Source organism: Zootoca vivipara, chromosome 6 (assembly GCF_963506605.1).
Source record: "Zootoca vivipara chromosome 6, rZooViv1.1, whole genome shotgun sequence".
Lineage (NCBI taxonomy): Eukaryota > Metazoa > Chordata > Lepidosauria > Squamata > Lacertidae > Zootoca > Zootoca vivipara.
The window spans coordinates 36,599,902-36,620,466 of record NC_083281.1 but is presented as its reverse complement, the minus strand read 5'-3'; the positions used below and the strand labels follow the sequence as shown (position 1 = coordinate 36,620,466).

General features: G+C 41.8%; 2 protein-coding genes across 4 annotated transcripts; one reads left to right on the top strand and one right to left on the bottom strand.

Annotated features, from left to right (window-relative positions):
* Positions 1-238: 238 nt before the first annotated feature.
* Positions 239-8,668, bottom strand: RSRP1 (arginine and serine rich protein 1). 3 transcript variants are annotated; one of them, XM_035118294.2, is made up of 6 exons: positions 8,331-8,668; positions 6,931-6,989; positions 4,296-4,892; positions 3,675-3,819; positions 3,171-3,214; positions 239-1,427 (listed from the first exon to the last, which is right to left on the bottom strand). In XM_035118294.2, coding segments are annotated over exons 1-5 (876 nt in total). In that variant the 5' UTR covers positions 8,405-8,668; the 3' UTR covers positions 239-1,427; positions 3,171-3,213. The 3 variants fall into 3 exon arrangements, 2 of the variants coding, with proteins under 2 accessions (XP_034974185.1, XP_034974186.1); XR_009557744.1 differs by having other exon boundaries at positions 3,171-3,819; XM_035118295.2 differs by lacking the exon at positions 3,171-3,214.
* A 2,102-nt stretch (positions 8,669-10,770) lies between these two features.
* On the top strand, positions 10,771-19,687 carry TMEM50A (transmembrane protein 50A). The gene is made up of 7 exons (XM_035118304.2): positions 10,771-10,939; positions 12,977-13,087; positions 14,189-14,301; positions 17,174-17,241; positions 17,952-18,044; positions 18,839-18,905; positions 19,363-19,687. Exons 2-7 carry the CDS (start codon positions 12,995-12,997, stop codon positions 19,406-19,408), a joined length of 480 nt encoding a protein of 159 aa, XP_034974195.1. The 5' UTR covers positions 10,771-10,939; positions 12,977-12,994; the 3' UTR covers positions 19,409-19,687.
* The last annotated feature ends 878 nt before the right edge of the window (positions 19,688-20,565 follow it).

The following is a 20,565-nucleotide window of genomic DNA, read 5'->3' as shown; positions in this document are numbered from 1 at the left end:
CCCTCAAAGCTTCCAGTAGATGGTGCTAGCATTACACAATCTCAGCCCTTGACCATTACCTTAGCTGCAGTGGATGTTAGGTTGGTTGTTTTGTATTTTGTTGACAAAATTTACAGAACAATCTGCCTCATTTTCAGGTACCAAAATTATGAGGAAAAGTGCAACATGCTCATGCTTCTTTGGCCTGGAACATCCCATTCACTTTTGTTAAGTATAAATGCTCAGAAATAGCACACAATTATTCAGGAAAGGTTTATTTAAAAGTTTTTATTTTATACATGTAGTCCAGTTTTATGCATATTAAATGAAAGGTGCTGCTTGTGCAAGTGATCTTATCTCTAGCTTTTAGGTCAAGTCACAAAATCTAGCTTTCTCCTTAAATGTCATACGAACTAATCACATTTAGCAATAGCAACACATCCATACAATATAGGGATTACCTAATACCTACTTTCATTTGACATCAACTTTGCCCCAACCAGCCCTTTCTTCTTGAAAGGCAGTCTACTTAAATTCTACCTTAAGTTTGCATTATAAGCCTTTGGGGCAAACTACAAAAAAACCTGAATTTATATATCTAGCACTAGGCTCTTACCAATTAGCAGTTAACATGCACAAGCTCAGAAGGTCATAGCTGACATTGCAAATGTTTTACTTCTAACTAAAAGTGCAGGCATGAGAGCAATTATGCTGGTTCCATAACAAGACAGCAGACAAAAAATATTTTAACCTTGTGCAACCGAAAATTCAACATTTTGCCACTTAAAGAGCACAAGTAGAATTTTCTTTGCTTATCCTTCTGCCACTTGCAAAATATGGTGGTGTTCAGGTTAAGTAGGAATGTGGGAAGCTACACAAGCTAAATGAATTACCACCAGGAGCCATAAATCACACTTTTTAAAGTGTTGACTTAAAAAGTATTAAAGTGTAGAAAAAATGATTTTATATGTAGTACAGTAATTAAGCTACACTCACATTAAACACTAGAAGTTGCTACATGACTCACAAGGAGAAAAGTTACCCACCTGTAATTTAGTCTATTACAGCCACATGAAAAGTTATTTACAAAAATGTAAGATTCCAACCTGTAATTTCTGGACCTCTATATAACTCCCATAGTATATCTGGAAAATAAACCAAATCTCAAATTAATACAGTTTTAAGCATTTTGTATTTAAACCCTGAATTTTGAGAGGATTTCAAACCCCATAATGCCTGAACAGCTCAAACAGAACATGGGTACTGGCATGCTCTAGAGGATGTACTTTTAGGTGAAATGTTATGGAACATAACATTTTCCTCATTCCCAACAGGAATCCATTGACCAGATGGGGTCTCTTTTTTCTTGTCTTTTCTTGGGGACAGTGTGGCGTCTTTAAAAGGAACAGTTGCTGGTTTTAGGGCCAGTGACCCTGCCACAATGCATTCTGAAAAATAAAATTAACATAAATTGTAAGATGTAATCTAATTAGAACAATGTATGAAGACACACAGAGCTGCTTAAAGATCAACTCCTGTGCAAACTTCCATACTTGAATCTTTAAAGCTCATAGGTAAGGACTAAAAAGTTCAATTCCTATTAGAGCACTCTCCCTATTGCTACCTGTCCTATGCTTCTAAGCCAGGCATAGACAAATTCTGTCCCTCCAGATGTCCCTCCCACTACAATGCCCATCATCCCTAGCTAACAGGACCAGTGGTCAGGGATGATGGGAATTGTAGTCCCAAACATCTGGAGGGCCGAAGTTTGCCTATGCCTGTTCTAAGCAGATTTAAAGCTGAATTATCTGTAACTGGGATAGGGAACAAGTAGTCCTCCAGATGTGAAGATTATAACCTGCATAATCCCTGTTCACTGGCTGAGACTGAATATGGAATTAAACAGTATCTGGAGGGTCAGTTTCTCTAGCCCCACTCTTAATGTTTGTGATGTTTTACACAATCCATATTAAAACATCTAAACATAGATCATATATCAGAAATAAAATCTCCACAAAAATCCTTTATCACAATGTGCACCTTATTAGTAGAGATGTAGGATTTATTTTTCCAGACCCCATACCAATTCTGTCTTTTGTTAATATATTTAAGCTTTCACATGAAAGGTTGGAAGCATGTTTTTATTTTGAAGGAAGAACCACTTAACTCACGTGTACTTGCTTCTGAATAGAACTGTAAACTACACACACTCTCTCTCTCTCTCTCTCTCTCTCTCTCTCTATATATATATATATATATATACACATTCAATTTCTTGATCTCAGGGGTACAAGAAAGGCCATGTCCCACACTGTAGTACTAGTCTCAGATCCCCTTTTTGTTATTTTTTCTGGATTGTTCAAAGGGAAGGTCTATTTTAAACCAATGGCTGATCACATAGCTCATAGTAAAGAACAAAATATGTTCTAATACACTACAGCTGTAATCCTAAATTTGCGTATCTGAAAATAACCTACAATAAAGCTATCAGGCTTTAAAATAAACATGGTTAGGATCAGACTCAAAGTATACACCTTTGGTTGATTTGTATCTAGGCGCACCCCCTCCCCATTACAATTTTCCAGGGCGTGTGGGGAGCAAACACATGAAGAGAAGGCTCGCCGCTACAAGTTCTCTTCACATTACTTGGAAAGCAATGATGAAACAACAGAGAGTGCAACAAAAAGTGTGGGACTAACAGGCTTTCCCCTGCTCTTTCCTTCAATGTGAAGCATGAATGCCTACTAAAGAGGGGACTTCATCTTTGCTGTTTTCAGAAAATATTGTGTATAACCTTGTCCATTCCTTAATGCTGTGTTCACTAGATAATTTGGAAGATGAATTGATGAAGTGTAATATTTTTTATCAAAATAATTGTTACATCATTAACTCCTACATATCAGCTTCATAGAGATTAGAAGATCTTGTTTGCAAGTGAAGACCCTATTCTTCTGATCTCCCCCTTCACATTTGGGAGAGCTGCCAATACCATTTTATAGTTGTCTGAATTCTTGCTTAACTTAGAAATGGAACAAGCCCCTGATATTTCACAGTGAGTACCACAGGTTTTCATTTGTGTAAAAACTTTCTAATCTTCTGGGAAATGCGTAATACAATACAGCTTTTGCTAACTTGGCTTTTATTTCCCTCCCCTAAGTTAGCTCAGCTACAGCCCATAATCACTTAGTTACCACCAGATTTTCTTCATCAGTGCTGGAGACCATATTCATGATTTCTATAAGACAGAAATAAAGCATGTAAAATGCGCTGCGTGTCCAGATAAAGAATTTCTGGAAACTTTTTGTTGCATCACAATTTGACAGGTATTAGAACACCATTTGAAATTTAACATCCATATAAATTAGCCTTATCTGGGTCAGCAAAACGTATGAAAAAGAACCCCATCCAGTAAATTGAAGAGCTAGTAAAATACATAATTCATTTTATTATTTAATCATTAGGAAATCTCAGAACGTTTTCAAAGAGCCCAGATGTTTAGGATTACTTGGTAACTTTACCTCAACAGGCGAAGATTTGACATCTGCCATTTGGTTTCCAAACTTGAAAAATACTAACTACATTTTGAAAATATTTTCAAATATTTATTTTCAAATGATGAAACAAGGCTAACTCTATTTTTTGATGTAGTTTTTCAAAGCATTTAGTTTTGGCATCTGAATAACCATTTCACTTACCATTTTACACTCTCCTCATCTGGCTTTCTGCTTTCACTTTCTTTTGATTTTGTACCAATTTTCAAGCTGGCTGGCAGGACCACATTGTCTGTCCCCAAAGTTTTTGCTGCATTGGCCTTTGCGATTTCCAGTAGCTCTCTTTTTTCTAAAACAAATATAGAACAGCAGGTACTCAGCACTCTAGGTGATATGGGTTTAAAATGCAATAGAAAACTAACTGAAAGCACACAAAAAAGGAATTCAGGCAAGTTCCACAGTGCAAGATAAAGGAAAGTTAGTGATGATTGAGCAGAAAAGCGGAATTTATACTTGGGGGTAGGGGTAATTTTCAAAGACGGTACACTGAAGAATTGAGACAGTGACTTCCCAAACACATCAAGTGATTCTACAACCAACTAAATATGAACACAGGAACTGAACTGAACCGAACCGAATCACAGTAACTTCAATGTACAGCTATTCTTGGAGAAGAAATCTCTACTTCTATCAGTTAATGAAAGTACAGCAAAAGTTTCTAGGCAGGACTTTTTAAACTAAGATGTGATATATTTTTTCTATAGCAAAGTTTGAAAATATCCTAGTATGTTTCTGCACCAATATAGATTGATGACCTGCCAATACCTTTTTCAGTCAAGCGAAGAGGGGTTCTACTGCGAGATCTTGATCGAGAACGGCTTCTCCAGCTTCTATAAGCCTCAGGATATATGGTTCTTCCAAATCCATAGTATCTTCTGCTTCTTGACCTGCTTCTAGAGTAAGATCTTCTATAGCATGGTCTTCCAGGAGACCTACTCCGTGATCTGTATCTTGGAGGAGAGCGACGGTATCGCCTATGGTATCTAGGATGGTATCTTTCTCGGTATTTGTAGCTACGTGATCTTGACCGGCTTCTGGAATAAGATCTTGAATACCTTCTGCACCTCCAAGAACAATTCCTTTTAGCACGTAATCTTGATCTGCTTCTTGAACTACTCCAGCTTCTGGAGGAAGAGGAAGTACTCGAACTTGATCTTGTGGAGTAAGATGACCTGCTAGATGATCTTGAAGAAGATCTTCTGCTACAGCTGCTCCTTGACCTTGAACGAGACCTTTCTTTTGGTGAACTCAAAGTCAAGTCATCCATAAAGACTGTCATCTCATCTGTCTTCTTGCTAGATCTCTGCTTTTCGGTATTTTTCAAACTTGCGCCTTCTACTTTCTGTTGCCCAGTTCCCGTTCCTTTGTTTAGGGGAGGGAGGGATAGATGGAAGTTTTGATTTAAAACTTCTGCTATTGTGAACTATAACAATGTCATAACTGCATAATGTTTCTTCCAAGTCAACTCAGAAGCATTATTAAAAACCTTATGCCTCAAAGATTTTAAGTGGCTCAGATCTTTCATTTGACAGCCATAGAACCTCCTTTCAAACAAAAATGCTCGAATCCTAGAAATTAATGCTCCACTCACATCACAGAACGGTCAAATTAGTATTCTGAGCCACTATGGAGCTGGAGGCATTCAACTGTATGCAATATAAAGTATTTAACAATCAAGATGGCTGCTGTTATATAACAGCAGCCATTTTAGTTACAATACACTGGATCTATCATAGTAGGGTATAATCACTCCTGTTTCCAAACCGCTTTTGTTCTATGATCCTGCTCTCTTCATTAAGAGTTTGATTTATTACCGTGTTTCTCCTTTTTTAAGACGTAGGCATAATATAAGACATAGCAGGATTTCTAAGCAATTGTGCGATATAAGCCATAACCCGAAAATAAGACATAGTGATAGACCCTTCCCCCCTCCCGCCAGCAAACTCCCCCCCCTAAAAATCTCTCCCCATTTTGCTGTCGCTCCAAAGACACGTATTTCTTTTAAAAGCTTGTAAAAATGCACCGAAGAGCCATAGCTGCTGGTTGCTGCAGACTCGTGATTTCCCCTCCCGTTCGATTTTTTTTTTTTTAGCTAGGCTGTGTGAGTGAAGAGGAGAAAAGTGGCATTTGCGGTGGGGAGGAGATGAAACAGGAGGAAGAAAAGAGGGGCGATTGAAGACGCTGCCTTCCCCTTTAGGGAGAGACTCTGTGTGCGCGTCTCTCTCTCTCTCTCTCTCCCCTGCGTGTCTCTCTCTCTCTCTCTCTCTCTCTCTCACACACACACACACACACACACACACACACACACAGAGCCCACCTCTCGCTTCCCCCCACCTTCCCCCCTTTTAAAAACCTTTTAAAAAGTGAGGATTCTTTTTCTTTCTATTGCTTGTCTGTAGAGCTGCCCCTTTAAGGATTTTTACTGGTACCGGGATCGCTGCCGGTGGCTTCTCGCTGTTTAGGAGCTGCTAAAAGTTAACATTTTGTGGGTAAGAGAAGCAGTTAGGACCAGCAGATTATCTCACCCCGCTTTCCTGCTGGCTCAATTGCTACAATTGCTACCATTTACCATTTTAATTGCTGCTCAACTGCCTTGTTTTCTACAGTATCTCTTATCAGCCGGTAGCCTCTTTGCTATCAGTGCTACAAAGTGCTACATTGTTGGAACTTTCGCTCTTAAGTCTTGGGCTGGCTGGTAGAGATCCTTATTTGCTATACGTACTGCATCACACAGATAGATTCCATTATACTGTACTGGTTTAAATTTAAGAAGCTCCAGTGTAGCAGATTGCTATTAAGTGAGTCCCCACCTGGGAGGAGAGAGAGAGAGAGAGCAGCCCTTCGGAGGAGCTCCCTCCCTCCCTCCCTCACGAACATCCCAGGGCCGGGGAGAGAGGGCTGGGCCAGGGACGCACACACTTCCCTTCCCTCAGACTCCCTCTCACGGAGTTTGGTGGTGGCTGTTGCCCGTCCTTTTCTTTCAGTCAAGAATCCTGCCCCGCAGGGAGCCAGGGAGCAAGAGGGGCACTGCTCCTGACGTAATAAAAACAAGACATTCCCTGAAAATAAGCCACCCAGTGTTTTTTTGAGGGAAAAAAGTTATAAGACGGTGTCTTAAAATGTGAGAAACACGGTAATTTGTGTTTATTAATAATCAAAGCAAAAATATTGACTGTACTGTATTACTACCACAAAATATGAAAAATATTCTAATGCCTTAAATAGAGGAATATTTATCACTAGCAAACCATAGAGGAAAGAGGTTCTGTCTGGAGCCTTGAATCACCTAATTCAGCAAGTACCTTTGAATTGCAGACAACTAATTAAATGGGGTGAAAACATTTTAGATATAAAACATAATCAGCCAAACACTACGCATACATTCCCATAAACAACATACCAATGGGTGCTGAAAAACTCCCATTCTGCTCAGGACTTCCATGGTTCTGCTGTGGATTCCTATGAAAAAGAGTTGCAACCATTCAGTCAGTTCTTTTTTAAAATAAATTTTATTAGAATTAAGAAGAGCTACAAGATTATCTTTCAGTCCGTTCTACAGAAAAATTATTATTTTCTGAGGTCCTTCCCCTGCAATATGGGCATAATATTGAGCGACTACTGTGAATGTGATGCACTTTCAACACACTCAGAAAGTGTTAGGATCAAGTTACTAGTCTTTCTCTAAGCATTTTTACTCCCACCTTCAACAGTGCTTACTTATTTTTAATCACACACTGTAGAATTTTACTTTCTCAAAAAGCCTCCTTAACAGAAACCAGATTTTACTGGACTTTTCAAAAAAAAGGACTCATGGTGCACACAGTATGCAAGTGCCTAAAAAATAGCACAATCCTGCCAATGCCAACCACCACTGAACCCTGTTGATTTCAAAGGAAGCATTCAAGAACATTCTCAAGACCAGTTTGGACATTTATTTTTGGGAAACATACATGGGATTCGGCTGTTTCTGACAGCTTATTGTTCTAATTTTGGGGGGATATGGAAAAACTAGACTGCCCTTGTGAGCTCTCATGGTAGTTTACACAGAAGACACGTTTGTCCAAAAACATGCTTGACAGCATAAATTACTACATTGCTTCATGCAGTAGACTAGGGCAGCTTACAAATTAGTTATTAGCTGTAATCCAACGTGTGCACTCCCCCCCCCAATTCCACTTAAAGCTGGCAGCCTTTTCCCAAGCCCTTTATTATCTTTCGCAAAGTGCCACACCCGTAGGTGTGAGCCCTACTGAAGGAAACAGGGTTTTGCTTAATTCTGAATAATTATGGGCACGACTGCATTGCTTGCATACAAGGATTTTAGAGTCTCAAAACGGATTATGGGAAAAGGAAGCAACAAACGGAGGGGGGGACGCCAAGGGCAGGAAGGAATGACCCTGATCAACTACAATTACTTCCTTGGTTTTGTTCGGTTACAATTCCGAAAAAGTTAAAGAAATGCTACACCACAAAAGTGAGTTTTGAAGCAAAGAGGGCTGGCACCACAATCCGACGAGGATACTCTTCGTATACCTACAGAAGCTTCACTTTAAAGTTGTTGGGGTTTTTTACCTATCGGTTGTCGTGAGCCATATCACCCTTAGCCTTCCTCCCACCAATAATAGCTTTATTTGTTACGGGTTTTTCACCTCCCCCCCCCGCCCTTCAAGTAGCTCTGGATGGCAAAACTCGTGTTAGCAGCCGACTGCCTCCAGAATCTCCTTCAATTAGCCCCGCTTCGCCTCGCAGCCTTCCCCTCCCCACGCGAAAAGAGAGAGAAAAAAATCGTTTCAGACTCACTGGTACCAGGCGGATGGGCCCTGGCTTTGTGGTGGTGCCTGAGGGGAGAGCCCACCTTCGTTGGTAACCGCCATGACCGGAAGAAGAAAAGGAAGGGAAGGCGCCGAAAGAACAAAAATATGCTTGGAAATCTCCACAAAAAGCCGGGGCTGGTAATAAAGCTCGCTCGGTTTTCTCTCAAATATGTCGTCAGACGCGTTTTTTAATAATCAAAAAAATCACAGAGCCACCCCCCGAACAACAAACCGCGTTAAAATCGCTCCACAGTCAACAGCCGCCGCCAGGTCCACCGGCCTGTTATGGCGCCCAAGACCAAATGAAATGGCGCAGAAGCTTCCAGATCCTCAACCGACGAAGGGAGGGGACAGAAGGAGGAGGGATGTGTTTGTAACGCGACATTGGCGCTAGTGCGCAGGCGTAGTTCGGGATTGAGGGTGGGGCATAGAACACTGGGCGGTAGCCATAGAGACCGGGAGGCGGCTCCTCCGCCCGAATCTTCCATGGTACAGTGAGCTTTAACTGGGCAATATGGCAGGGTTGTAAGGCGCCTTCAGCCTCATCTCCGATCTGCGCGCTTTACTTTGGTTGTACATCCTGGACAGAAGCCATATCGAACAGTTTGGGCCTTACCTCCGACTAACCGTGTACTCGCACGCTTCAGTTTCCACCCCCTATAGCAGTGATGGCGAACCTATGACACGCGTGTCAGACGTGACACGCAGAGCCCTCACTGCTGGCACGTGCCCCATCGGCCCATTCATGCTGTTGTTGTTGTCCCCCCCCCCATTTGTTCTCCCACTCCTCCTACAGCTTGTCTCCACTAGAGCTTGTCTCTGCTCTTAAAACCTAGATCCTTTTGTTGTTGTTGTTGCTGGTAGCCAGAGATTGATTTTTTAACCCGTTCTGTGCTGGGTTTTTTGGCACTTTGGCAGACTATGTCAATGCTGCGTGTTAGTTCCAGCGAAGGTATTATTCGTCATTTATTTCTGTTCTCTTCCCCCCCCAAAAAAAGCACAGCAGCTTTGGGGCATCCCCCCCAGAAGCAAAGCAACTTTTGCATCCCCCCCCAAAAAAACCTCCAAAACTTTGGTCAGCAGCTCCCCCCAAAAAGCTCAAGAACTCTGGGCACTTTGTGATAAATAAGGGTTTTTTGGTTTGGTTTGGTTAAATAATTAGTTTTTGGTTTATTAAATACAGTTATATACCGTATTACAAGTATACATTTTTGTTATTTAAACTATAAATATCGCAAAATTGTGTTTTTTTTCCTCAAAGTGACACACCACCAGAGTTATGCTCTGTTTTTTTGGCGAATTTTGACACACCAAGCTCAAAAGGTTGCCCATCACTGCCCTATAGTATACATATCGAAATTGTGTGTTTCAGGTTATAAATTCCTAGCTCGGATGGCTCGTCTTCATATGAGAATTAGACTCATGAAGGAGGCGGCTATCCATGGCTGCTAGCCAGGATGCCGATGCTCTGTCTCCACGATCGGGGAAAGTAATGCTTCGGAATACCAGTTGCTGAACAGGATTTTGGACTAGATGGGCCGTTGGCCTGATCCAACAGGCTCTTCTCCTGATGTTAGCTTATTGATGTAGTGGGACAAGACAAAAGCTACGTTTTGTTTTGCGAAGTTAGTCAATGTAATAAATACATCATTTTAGTGCACACGAAAGCTCATACCAAAATAAAAACTTAGTTGGTCTTTAAGGTGCTACTGAAGGATTTTTTTTATCATTTTAGTGGTTAACTGCATCCTTCCGCGACCCAGAGCAAACTTGTCCGAAGTGCTATTTTCACACTTAAAAATTCAGCAAACACACAAGGGGAGCAAACCTAGGCATGAATGTATACCCGCTCCTCCTGTGCATCTACATGATTACTATTCTGGCTCGATTCAGATATTATTTTCATATTTTACCGGCATAACGCTGCTTTTTTAGTTGGAAGACCTATGTTTGAAAGAGCGTGAACTTTTATTTATACCCCTTGGGTTGGGGAAAGAGATGCTGGTACCAAATCGTGCCGCGATAAAGCCCTGGCTTTACTCCGAAAGAACAAGGCGCAAGCGCGCCCACCCACCTTCACCAGACACCAGTCTTGTCCCCGGTTTATATAAGCGCACGAGCAAGCCTTCGCTGCGCGGTCAACGTTTCACCACGCTAAAACCCCGATAAAGCAAGGTTGCTCATTTATCTGCATGATTGCGAGTTTTGAAAAGTAAAACGTTAATAAATATACACTTCCTTCTTTTTTAAAAAGCAATGCCGCCTTCCCATTTGGAATCAAGCGCAACCAGCTCCGAGGCAGTAACATTTGCGATCATGAAAGAGCACCAATGCGCATGAGCGGACTTAGCTGCTCCCTTTTTTTGTACGAGCTCAGCCATTACCGTCGCAGCGCCTGCGCAGTATAGACGCCTTTTCCGTAGCTTCGGCCTTTTCAGCATCCGGGTCCTAAGCCCGTGTCTTTGTTTACTTGGTACGGAAAGGGGCGGTTCGGCTTTCTCTCCGCTGGAGGCGAGTCGGTCAGCTGAGGCAGGGCATCTGCGGCGGCGGCTTTTTCCTTCGAGCCGGTTGTCTCGAGAGCGCTTCTGCGGCGAAGTAAGTGCGGACGGGGCACCCACCCGCCCCATCCCGTCGCTGGGGCGGGTGGGGCGGCCAGGAGGGAGACGGTAGCTGCGTCTCTCGCGGGCAGCCGCTGGGCCCACAGGGGTGTGTCGGGCTGGGGATCGGGCGGGGAGCGCCACCGTGCAGCGCTGAGGCTCAGCTTCTTTATTCCAAGCCTCAATAAGTTCAATGGGACTCCATCCTCGGGAAGTGTGTTTCGGGCGACGGCCTTCCATCAGTTTCCCCCTCGCCTTCTGTTTCATTAGGAAGTCGATTCCGTGGGATTTGCTCCCGAGGAAGCGCATTTTAGACCGCATCCTTCCCAGAGCTGGGCCACCCAGCCTCCAAACTGGCCGTTGCCATCCACTTTACTTAGAGGAAAGCCTCACTTAATTCAGTGGGGTTTACTCGTGAGGAAATGCGTTTTCCATAGCAGCCTTCCTGGAGCTGGTCTGTCCAGCCTTCCAAATTAGCCATCCCCATCTCTTTTGCACTGAATTCAGTGGGGTCTGTTCCTCAAAAAGTACATTTATGGCAGTAGCCTTCCTGTCAGTTTTACTCACAAGCCCCATTAAAATCAGTGGGATGTGCTCCTCAGGAAGTGGATTTAGAGCAGCAGCTTAGAGACTTGGATTGGGTATCTAGCCATCATTTGGCCAGTACCATCCTCTTTACTCTGAGAAATAGATCCCTTTCAGTTGAATGGGATTTGTTTCCCAGCCTTAATAGAGCCTTTGTTTGGATTGATCTGCCACCCATCAATTAGCCAGTTTCATCTATTTTGGATGACTTTCTGTTTGCCACCTCTGACCCATAATATGATCTCTGGGATTTGGATGGCACAGGGACTACCAGGATGAAAGCACTTCCCCTGCAAGAGGGTGTGTGGCAGAAGATATCCAGCTCCATCTAATTCTAGAGATTTGTATACACCTCTAGTAGGTTCTCTGGCTGACCTGCAGGTTAAATCTTGGTAAATTTGCTCCAGTATGTTCAAGGTTATTGAATTTTAAGAAGGTGTGCACAGAACTGCCCTGCACACACTTTCTTGGGAGGAAGCTTCCTTCAACACAGGGATGGTGGCATGGGTGTTGCCAGGATTTTTTCGGGGGGGGGGGGGCAGAACTGGCATGATGGGTCAGCTAAGTATTTCCATAGTTTTACTTGGTGGGGCGAGGGGAGCTGCCCCTCCTTGGCTACGCCCATAGATGGTGGGAATTGGAATCTCAGCACTATCTGGAGAGCATCCAATTAGGGAAGGCTGAACTTACTACAAACTATTGCTTTGATAGTTCCATGGGGTCACGAAGAGTCGGACATGACTAAACGACTATACAACAACAAAAATTGCTTTGATGAGGTTAATTCTCAGTTATGGTGTCTGGGTGGTGGATGTTTAGTCATTTAGTCGTGTCTGACTCTTCGTGACCCCATGGACCAGAGCAGCCTGATTATTAATGTAATATAACTAAGAATTGCCAGACAAGCACAGGGCAAGGTAGCTGTGTCTTGCCTGTACAGATCCAGGTCCTTTCATCCATCCCCTGCTCCTGTGTGCAGTGCAGTACAGTAGAATCCTTCTCACTTCTTCTTTAAACAACTAGTATATTTCCCCATCCCTTGTTGAAAGGATACCTCTTTGGAATTCAGCTTTCTAGATGTGAGGCTGTCTTGCTTGGTTTTCTGGCTATCCTTGATTGCAAGTGAAGTATTAACTTCCTTTGGAACATTTGAACATTGCATTTCTCACATCCCTAGCAGTATTTCAGCTACATTTGTGTGCTGCTTTTGTGTCTATTTCCTTATGTGTCTGATTTTATCTTTTATTCTCTTACTGATATTTGTAACATTGTGTTGTTGTTTTTAAAAATGGTTTAATGTATTTTTAGAAATGTCTTTGAGATTTATTTGTAAATGGTAAGTGATATAAAATAAGTTTAAATAAATTCTTCTCACTTCAAATGCAATTATTACATTTAAAGCCACACACCTAAACAGAAGTTGAGAAACAAATTTCATTTTCTCTCCTAGGTTTTCCAAAACTCCAATATGTCTGGGTTCCTTGAAAACATGAGATGTTCTGAGTGTGTTGACTGGGGAGAAAAACGAAATACAATAGCTTCTATTGCTGCTGGAGTGCTGGTATGTATACTTAAATCTCTTGTTTGTATTTCTGTTTTTCTTAAGTCTTGCTGTGTTGGATCCTCCTCATTTGTAAATTTGTGCATGTTAAAAGCCCACTTTAGTTTAATTGAATAAAGTTGTGCATATAGAGTGATACATTACAAATAGGTAGCTCTGTTGGCATACTGTACTATATTAAAAACAAGAAAGCATATTGTACCTTAAAGTGTACCACTTCTATGGTGACTAGAACCTGTTTTGTCAAATGCAGTAAGTGGTTTTGTTGGCAGATATAAAGTTACATACATGTGTACAAAAGAGACAGAAAGGGCATAGTACAGGCATCCCCAAACTTCGGCCCTCCAGATGTTTTGGACTACAATTCCCATCATCCCTGACCACTGGTCTTCTTAGCTAGGGATCATGGGAGTTGTAGGCCAAAACATCTGGAGGGCCGCAGTTTTGGGATGCCTGCCATAGTATACAAGAGGAACCGTATGTGACAACATTAGAAGAAGCCTAAATGTGTACAGGGTAAGACTAGAAACCCATTCTCACAGTAGTAATGGGTGATGACTGTCTCTGTGGAAATTTAACACCTGTAGCAAAAAAGAAACCAGCTTCAGTTAAACTGAAACTAAAAAGAATCAAATCTGATATTTCTAGTTCACCAGTTCCATACTAGAGCTTCTAGGACAGGGGTCCCCAAACTAAGGCCCGGGGGCTGGATGCAGCCCAATCGCCTTCTAAATCCGGCCCGCAGACGGTCCGGAAATCAGCATGTTTTTACATGAGTAGAATGTGTCCTTTTATTTAAAATGCATCTCTGGGTTATTTGTGGGGCATAGGAATTCGTTCATATTTTTTCCAAAATATAGTTCGGGCCCCCCACAAGGTCTGAGGGACAGTGGACTGGCCCCCTGCTGGAAAAGTTTGCTGATCCCTGTTCTAGGATCTTTTTATTGAATTTTACTTTGTGGTTGACTGAGCATCAGAACGTCTTGGGCAACTGAAATGTTTTGCCACCGGTTTCTGATTGTTGCCATTATTGATGTCTGATAGTAGCTTTACAGCAACATTGTATTGAAGGTCATGTTGGAAACTTTTGTGTTCAAATAGTTCTTTACAGGTTGGTGGATTATCATAGATGCAGCTGTTAAATATCCACATTCAGATGACTTCAACCATTCATACCATGCTTGTGGAGTAATAGCTACAGTTGCATTCCTAATGTAGGTACTACTAATATTCTTACAGGATTTGAATAAGAATGCATATTGTAAAAATGCCAGCTGGATTTCTTATACTTAATTAATTATTAATACTTGCTTTGACTTATAAAATGAACCCATTACTTGTTGATATAGATTATGGGATATAGGTTCCATTGAAGCCTTTGTCACTTACAAGCATGCAACAGGGGTGGTTTATGTTTTGTTTTGTTTTATCCTAGAACAGCACAGCTTTACCTTCCACTTTATAGCTTAATGAGTTTCCATGGTGACCCATAGTGTCTGTCTTGATTATATCAGAATGTAGTGTGATCTGCATTGTCTCTATACTGGCATTATGCAATCTTGAGTAAGAAACTCCCAGACTGCTTGCTTGACTATGGAGGGGGGGGGGGTGAATGAATTAGGTCTCCTCTGGAGGAGGGATGGGAGAGCCAGCTGTAAACTGTATTTAAGCCAGGCTCCTTTGGGTGCAGCAAGACCAGTACCAGAAATTTCATTGTCAGTTAACACTGGTTTTGCTTATTATTTATGTACTTAAGATAGATTGTGTTGTGTTTTTTTGTTTAGGAAGATTGAGTTTATTGCGTTTGCTAAATTGTTGATTTTTATCATTTTTATCATTTTTTAATTTACTGGCATGTTCTGTATTTTATATATTTGCATTTCTGTTGTTGTTTAGTCGTGTCCGACTCTTCGTGACCCCATGGACCATAGCACGCCAGGCACTCCTGTCTTGCACTGCCTCCCGCAGTTTGGTCAAACTCATGTTCGTAGCTTCGAGAACACTGTCCAACCATCTTGTCCTCTGTCGTCCCCTTCTCCTAGTGCCCTCAATCTTTCCCAACATCAGGGTCTTTTCCAAGGATTCTTCTCTTCTCATGAGGCGGCCAAAGTATTGGAGCCTCAGCTTCACGATCTGTCCTTCCAGGGAGCACTCAGGGCTGATTTCCTTAAGAATGGATAGGTTTGATCTTCTTGCAGTCCATGGGACTCTCAAGAGTCTCCTCCAGCACCATAATTCAAAAGCATCAATTCTTCAGCGATCAGCCTTCTTTATGGTCCAGCTCTCCCTTCCATACATCACTACTGGGAAAACCATAGCTTTAACTATACGGACCTTTGTCGGCAAGGTGATGTCTCTGCTTTTTAAGATGCTGTCTAGGTTTGTCATTGCTTTTCTCCCAAGAAGCAGGCGTCTTTTAATTTCGTGACTGCTGTCACCATCTGCAGTGATCAAGGAGCCCAAGAAAGTAAAATCTCTCACTGCCTCCATTTCTTCCCCTTCTATTTGCCAGGAGGTGATGGGACCAGTGGCCATGATCTTGGTTTTTTTGATGTTGAGCTTCAGACCATATTTTGCGCTCTCCTCTTTCACCCTCATTAAAAGGTTCTTTAATTCCTCCTCGCTTTCTGCCATCAAGGTTGTGTCATCTGCATATCTGAGGTTGTTGATATTTCTTCCGGCAATCTTAATTCCGGCTTGGGATTCATCTAGTCCAGCCTTTCGCATGATGAATTCTGCATATAAGTTAAATAAGCAGGGAGACAATATACAACCTTGTCGCACTCCTTTCCCAATTTTGAACCAATCAGTTGTTCCATATCCAGTTCTAACTGTAGCTTCTTGTCCCACATAGAGATTTCTCAGGAGACAGATGAGGTGATCAGGCACTCCCATTTCTTTAAGAACTTGCCATAGTTTGCTGTGGTCAACACAGTCAAAGGCTTTTGCATAGTCAATGAAGCAGAAGTAGACGTTTTTCTGGAACTCTCTAGCTTTCTCCATAATCCAGCGCATGTTTGCTATTTGGTCTCTGGTTCCTCTGCCCCTTCGAAATCCAGCTTGCACTTCTGGGAGTTCTCGGTCCACATACTGCCTAAGCTTGCCTTGTAGAATTTTAAGCATAACCTTGCTAGCGTGTGAAATGAGCGCAATTGTGCGGTAGTTGGAGCATTCTTTGGCACTGCCCTTCTTTGGAATTGGGATGTAGACTGATCTTCTCCAATCCTCTGGCCATTGCTGAGTTTTCCAAACTTGCCCGCATATTGGGTGTAGCACCTTAACAGCATCATCTTTTAAAATTTTAAATAGTTCAGCTGGAATATCATCACTTCCACTGGCCTTGTTATTAGCAATGCTTTCATCTTGGGTGGCCCTGCATGGCATAGCTCATAGCTTCTCTGAGTTATTCAAGCCCCTTCGCCACGACAAGGCATTGATCCATGAAGGGGTTGCATTTCTAATGCTCTGTATTTCAAGGTTTTGGATCTCTCTTGTGAGCTGCTTTGGGCACAACACATTGTGCAAAAGCAGCATAACAATCGGTCCTAGGAGGGGGTGGTCAATTGTGTTAAGATTCCTGAGCTGTGAAGCTTTAGTCTTCTGTGTTTGATTGTACACATTGAAATTTTGAGAATAACTGCAGGCTTGTAGGCAATTGATTTGCAGATGTGATTCCTACTTCAGTGATAAGATTCCCACTTAGTACTTGACTAATCTGTTTTGAGCTGCTTGAATTGTTCTTCAAAACAGCTGATTCCCAAATGCAAGGTAGTATTGAGTTATATGGAGAATTACTGTCATTACTTCATAGAAGGCTGGTATAGCATAGCAGGTAAGAGTCTGAGTTACAGAGCAGGAAGACTCTATCTTGAGTATGTCATGAATTCACATGAATTCTACCTTGAGTATGTCATGAGGTCACATTAGGCAAGACCCACACTGTAGTATGGATATAATACTGCCACCCTTGCTGTGTTGCTGTAGGTATGCTAAAGGATAATGCATGTGAAGCAGATTGTAATGCTAAACAGTTCTATACAAATGCCAAGTACCTGAATGTGATACTTTATGTTCTTATTAATGAAGGATCAATGCAGTATCCAATGGACAAGTGCGTGGGGACAGTTACAGTGAAGGTTGCCTTGGGCAAACAGGTAATCTTAACAAAAATTATAGCAAAGTGTGTGGGTGTATGAGAGAGCGAGTGCTTGGCTAGGGGTGGGCGATATCTGGTTTTCAACATCACAATATATCACCAGCTAAATATAACAATATCTCAAGATATCAAGATATATATCTGCAGCAGCAGAGGGCCTTGATGAGGCTCCCTGTGGCGGGCCTTAAAATGTAAGGAAGTAGTAGATTTAATAAAAATATTAAATAACCATCCATATAATATATTTAAGATATTTTCAACTAACTTCAACTAAGTGATATGTTTTGCTTTAAAGCACATCCCAAAATAGATGTGCATCGCAATTGCCATGAGTGCAATTTCTCAACAAATTATGTATGATTATGTATATCTTAATGCAGCCTTTCTGGTTAAGCAGGGATTTGAACCCAGATCTCCCTTGCCCCCACTCCACTGCACCAGGCTCTCAGAAGGGCTACTTTGGGGGACAGCAATGAAAAATGGTGTACGAAGTTTGTACATTTCGAAGTGTTGCACTTTCATAGCCATGACACATGGAGAGCATGCAGATGTTTCCTAATGCACATAGGCTTTAGGTAGTTCTGAAGGGACTGTTAATCTGTCCTCTTCATGTCACATATTGCCCATTATTTAAATAATAATATGTTATGAACAATGGAGCAGCTTGTTTTTAAAGCAATTGGTGTGGGTTTGTTTTTTCTTTTGCAGGTGCTCGCATCTGGCTGTTCATCGGATTTATGTTGGCATTTGGATCTCTGATTGCATCTATGTGGGTCCTCTTTGGAGGCTATGTTATTCAAGGTAGAGTATCTGTTAAAGGCAACCTTTAAAATTAGCACTTTAGCTTGTGCATATACATTTTAAATTGCAATCAGGTTAAGTGCAGAGACCTTGTCTCTTGCATTATGAACACTACCTATACCCTATAACAGGCTGCCTAAACCTCAGCCCTCCAGATGTTTTTGGCCTACAACTCCCATGATCTCTAACTAGCAGGACCGTTCTCATGGATGATGGGAATTGTAGTCTCAAAACATCTAGAGGGCCGAGTTTGAGGAAGCCTGCCCTATAATAATGAAAGTGTCTCTTATGTCACTATCCTACCTAAAAGGGGGGGGGGAGGCGGCTTCTGTTTTCTCTCTCTTTTGGAGACTGAACTGTTGCTGCCTGTGGCACTGTCTTCCTTTTTCTGAAAGAATTTGTTAATAGTGGGCTACACTTAGAAGGCTTGTGAGTTTGCAGCCTGGCATAATGATTGATGCATAATTGAGTCTGATTAGGTTGGGAGATTGCTGAGAATCCTATGTATGGTACCTTCTTCTCTGTTAAAGAAAGGCTGGTATAAATGCAGTGAGGGATGGATGGGGAGCCTTTGTCCTTCCAGATGTTGTTTGACTACAGCTTCAATCAGCTGCAGTTAGTGTAGCCAGCAATCAAGAGATTAAGCAAGTGGCAGTCCCAACTGTATTAGGCAAGCCCTGCAAAACTTAACAAATCAATGAGCTGGTCATTGTGCTTTTTTGACGGGTTGGGGGAGGCTACAAATAAACTCATGGACTTCAGATAAAAGACATTCTTTTTCCCCCCCTTCCCAGACAAAGAAAAGATCTCTGTTTACCCTGGGATAGCAGTCTTCTTCCAAAATGCTTTTATATTCTTTGGGTAAGCATATTCTTCCATTCAATGGATTTGTTATTCTGTGTTTAAATCTCACATGCATGGAAGTTTAGTAGCTTGGAGCACTGTCATTCATACCAAACCTACATGTTTAGGTCACGGAATAATAAAAAATAAGTAGATTTCAAATGGGTGAGCAGGACTGGCACAAGCACTGTTGCACCAAAACATCACAGAGCTAACACAGAGATGCATGAAAGCATCTTTTTTCCCCAATGCAGCCTTACTACCTGAATCCTAATCACACTTCCCTGAGAGTAAGTCTGGTTGATCTTTGTGGGACTTTGTTGTGATGAAAGATGCATAGGGCTGTCCTGTAGAAGACTATTTAAAATATTTTTATCTTGGCTTTCCATAAAATATTTTCAAGATACTGCTTTGCGTTGTTTGATGTGACAATTCCAACATCCTATGCAGTTAATCCTGTCTCTTTTGTTAACAGAGGCCTGGTCTTTAAGTTTGGTCGCACTGAAGATTTGTGGCAATAAGCAACAGAATGTGTCCTATTTTTAATTGCCCACTCCCTTTTGTAAGCATTTGTGCTCTGGTATCAGTGAGGATGAAAACTGACGGCGCTTGAAATCATGAAATTTGTTTGTTTTTCATTCTTTTTGAGACTGTTTTCTACTCTTGGCTTCTGACATTAAATATGTAGCATGTGAACTAAAATGTAAAACTGAGAAAGAGATAACACTTATGAAGTCCCCTTCCTGATTGTTTTTATAAACGAATATTAAACAATGTAAATGCTTCTTTTACAGATCATATATATGTGGTGTGTGTGTGTGTGTGTCCTCACAGTATAACTTATTTTTGAAAATGGGATTATGACTGGCTTTGGAAGGTTTTCAAATGAAAGATGTTAATTCAGTGCATTAAAATGTAATACAAATGTACTAACATCATATTTGTTCTCTAGATTCATTAAGGCTGGCTTTCCAGCTGTGTTTGGGGTTCCTTTGTTATGCATACAGTTGATCTGTACTGAAGCTGAAGTAATTTGGTGAGTCTTGGGTGGGGGGGAGGCAAAACAACACATTTATTGAATGCAATTCAGAAATCAAAGTTAGAGAGGTCACACTCATTCACACAAGTGCCACTGGGATATTTATCGGGAATGGATGCTCTCTCTGATGGCCAGCCTAGAAAGCAGAATGATGGGCAGGTGGAGCTAAGCAAGATGGAAGCTTCCACTGATCCTGGGAGTGCAGAGGTCTTTCCAACAAATGGGTCCCTCTTGCTGGAGCTCTTATACATTTTCTGCCTGGATCTGAGCTTCTTCTTTTGTACCTTGCAAGGTTATCCAGTGCATGACAGGCTTATTTGCATCATAACAACCAATTATTAGGCTGTTTTTTTCTGAGGGAGACCAAGTACCAGCTATCCCAGGTGTGAGGAACTTTGGGCCTTCCAGATGTTGCTAAACTACAGCTCCCACCATTCCTAGCCATTGGCCATGCTTGCTAAGACTGATGGGAGCTGTAGTTTCTCAACATCTGGAAGGCCAAAGGTTTCCTGAAACGTTACCATGCTTCTGAAGTTTCTGTTGGGCCTGTGACTTCCAAGCATGATGGCTCTTATCACTGGTGGTGCTGTAGAGGCAATGTTCTAACATTCAGTTTGTGATAGTAAGCAGCAGTTCATT

What these genes read in the sequence shown, in the direction of transcription:
- TMEM50A (XM_035118304.2), top strand. Translation starts at nt 12,995, where the DNA reads ATGTCTGGGTTCCTTGAAAACATGAGATGTTCTGAGTGTGTTGACTGG. An exon ending in CTATTGCTGCTGGAGTGCTG is followed by an intron (nt 13,088 to 14,188) that starts GTATGTATACTT and finishes GTGTTCAAATAG; the next exon opens with TTCTTTACAGGTTGGTGGAT. An exon ending in TGGAGGCTATGTTATTCAAG is followed by an intron (nt 18,045 to 18,838) that starts GTAGAGTATCTG and finishes CCCCCTTCCCAG; the next exon opens with ACAAAGAAAAGATCTCTGTT.
- RSRP1 (XM_035118294.2), bottom strand. Translation starts at nt 8,404, where the DNA reads ATGGCGGTTACCAACGAAGGTGGGCTCTCCCCTCAGGCACCACCACAA. An exon ending in GGCCCATCCGCCTGGTACCA is followed by an intron (nt 6,990 to 8,330) that starts GTGAGTCTGAAA and finishes TCTTTTTCATAG; the next exon opens with GAATCCACAGCAGAACCATG. An exon ending in TCTTCGCTTGACTGAAAAAG is followed by an intron (nt 3,820 to 4,295) that starts GTATTGGCAGGT and finishes TATTTGTTTTAG; the next exon opens with AAAAAAGAGAGCTACTGGAA.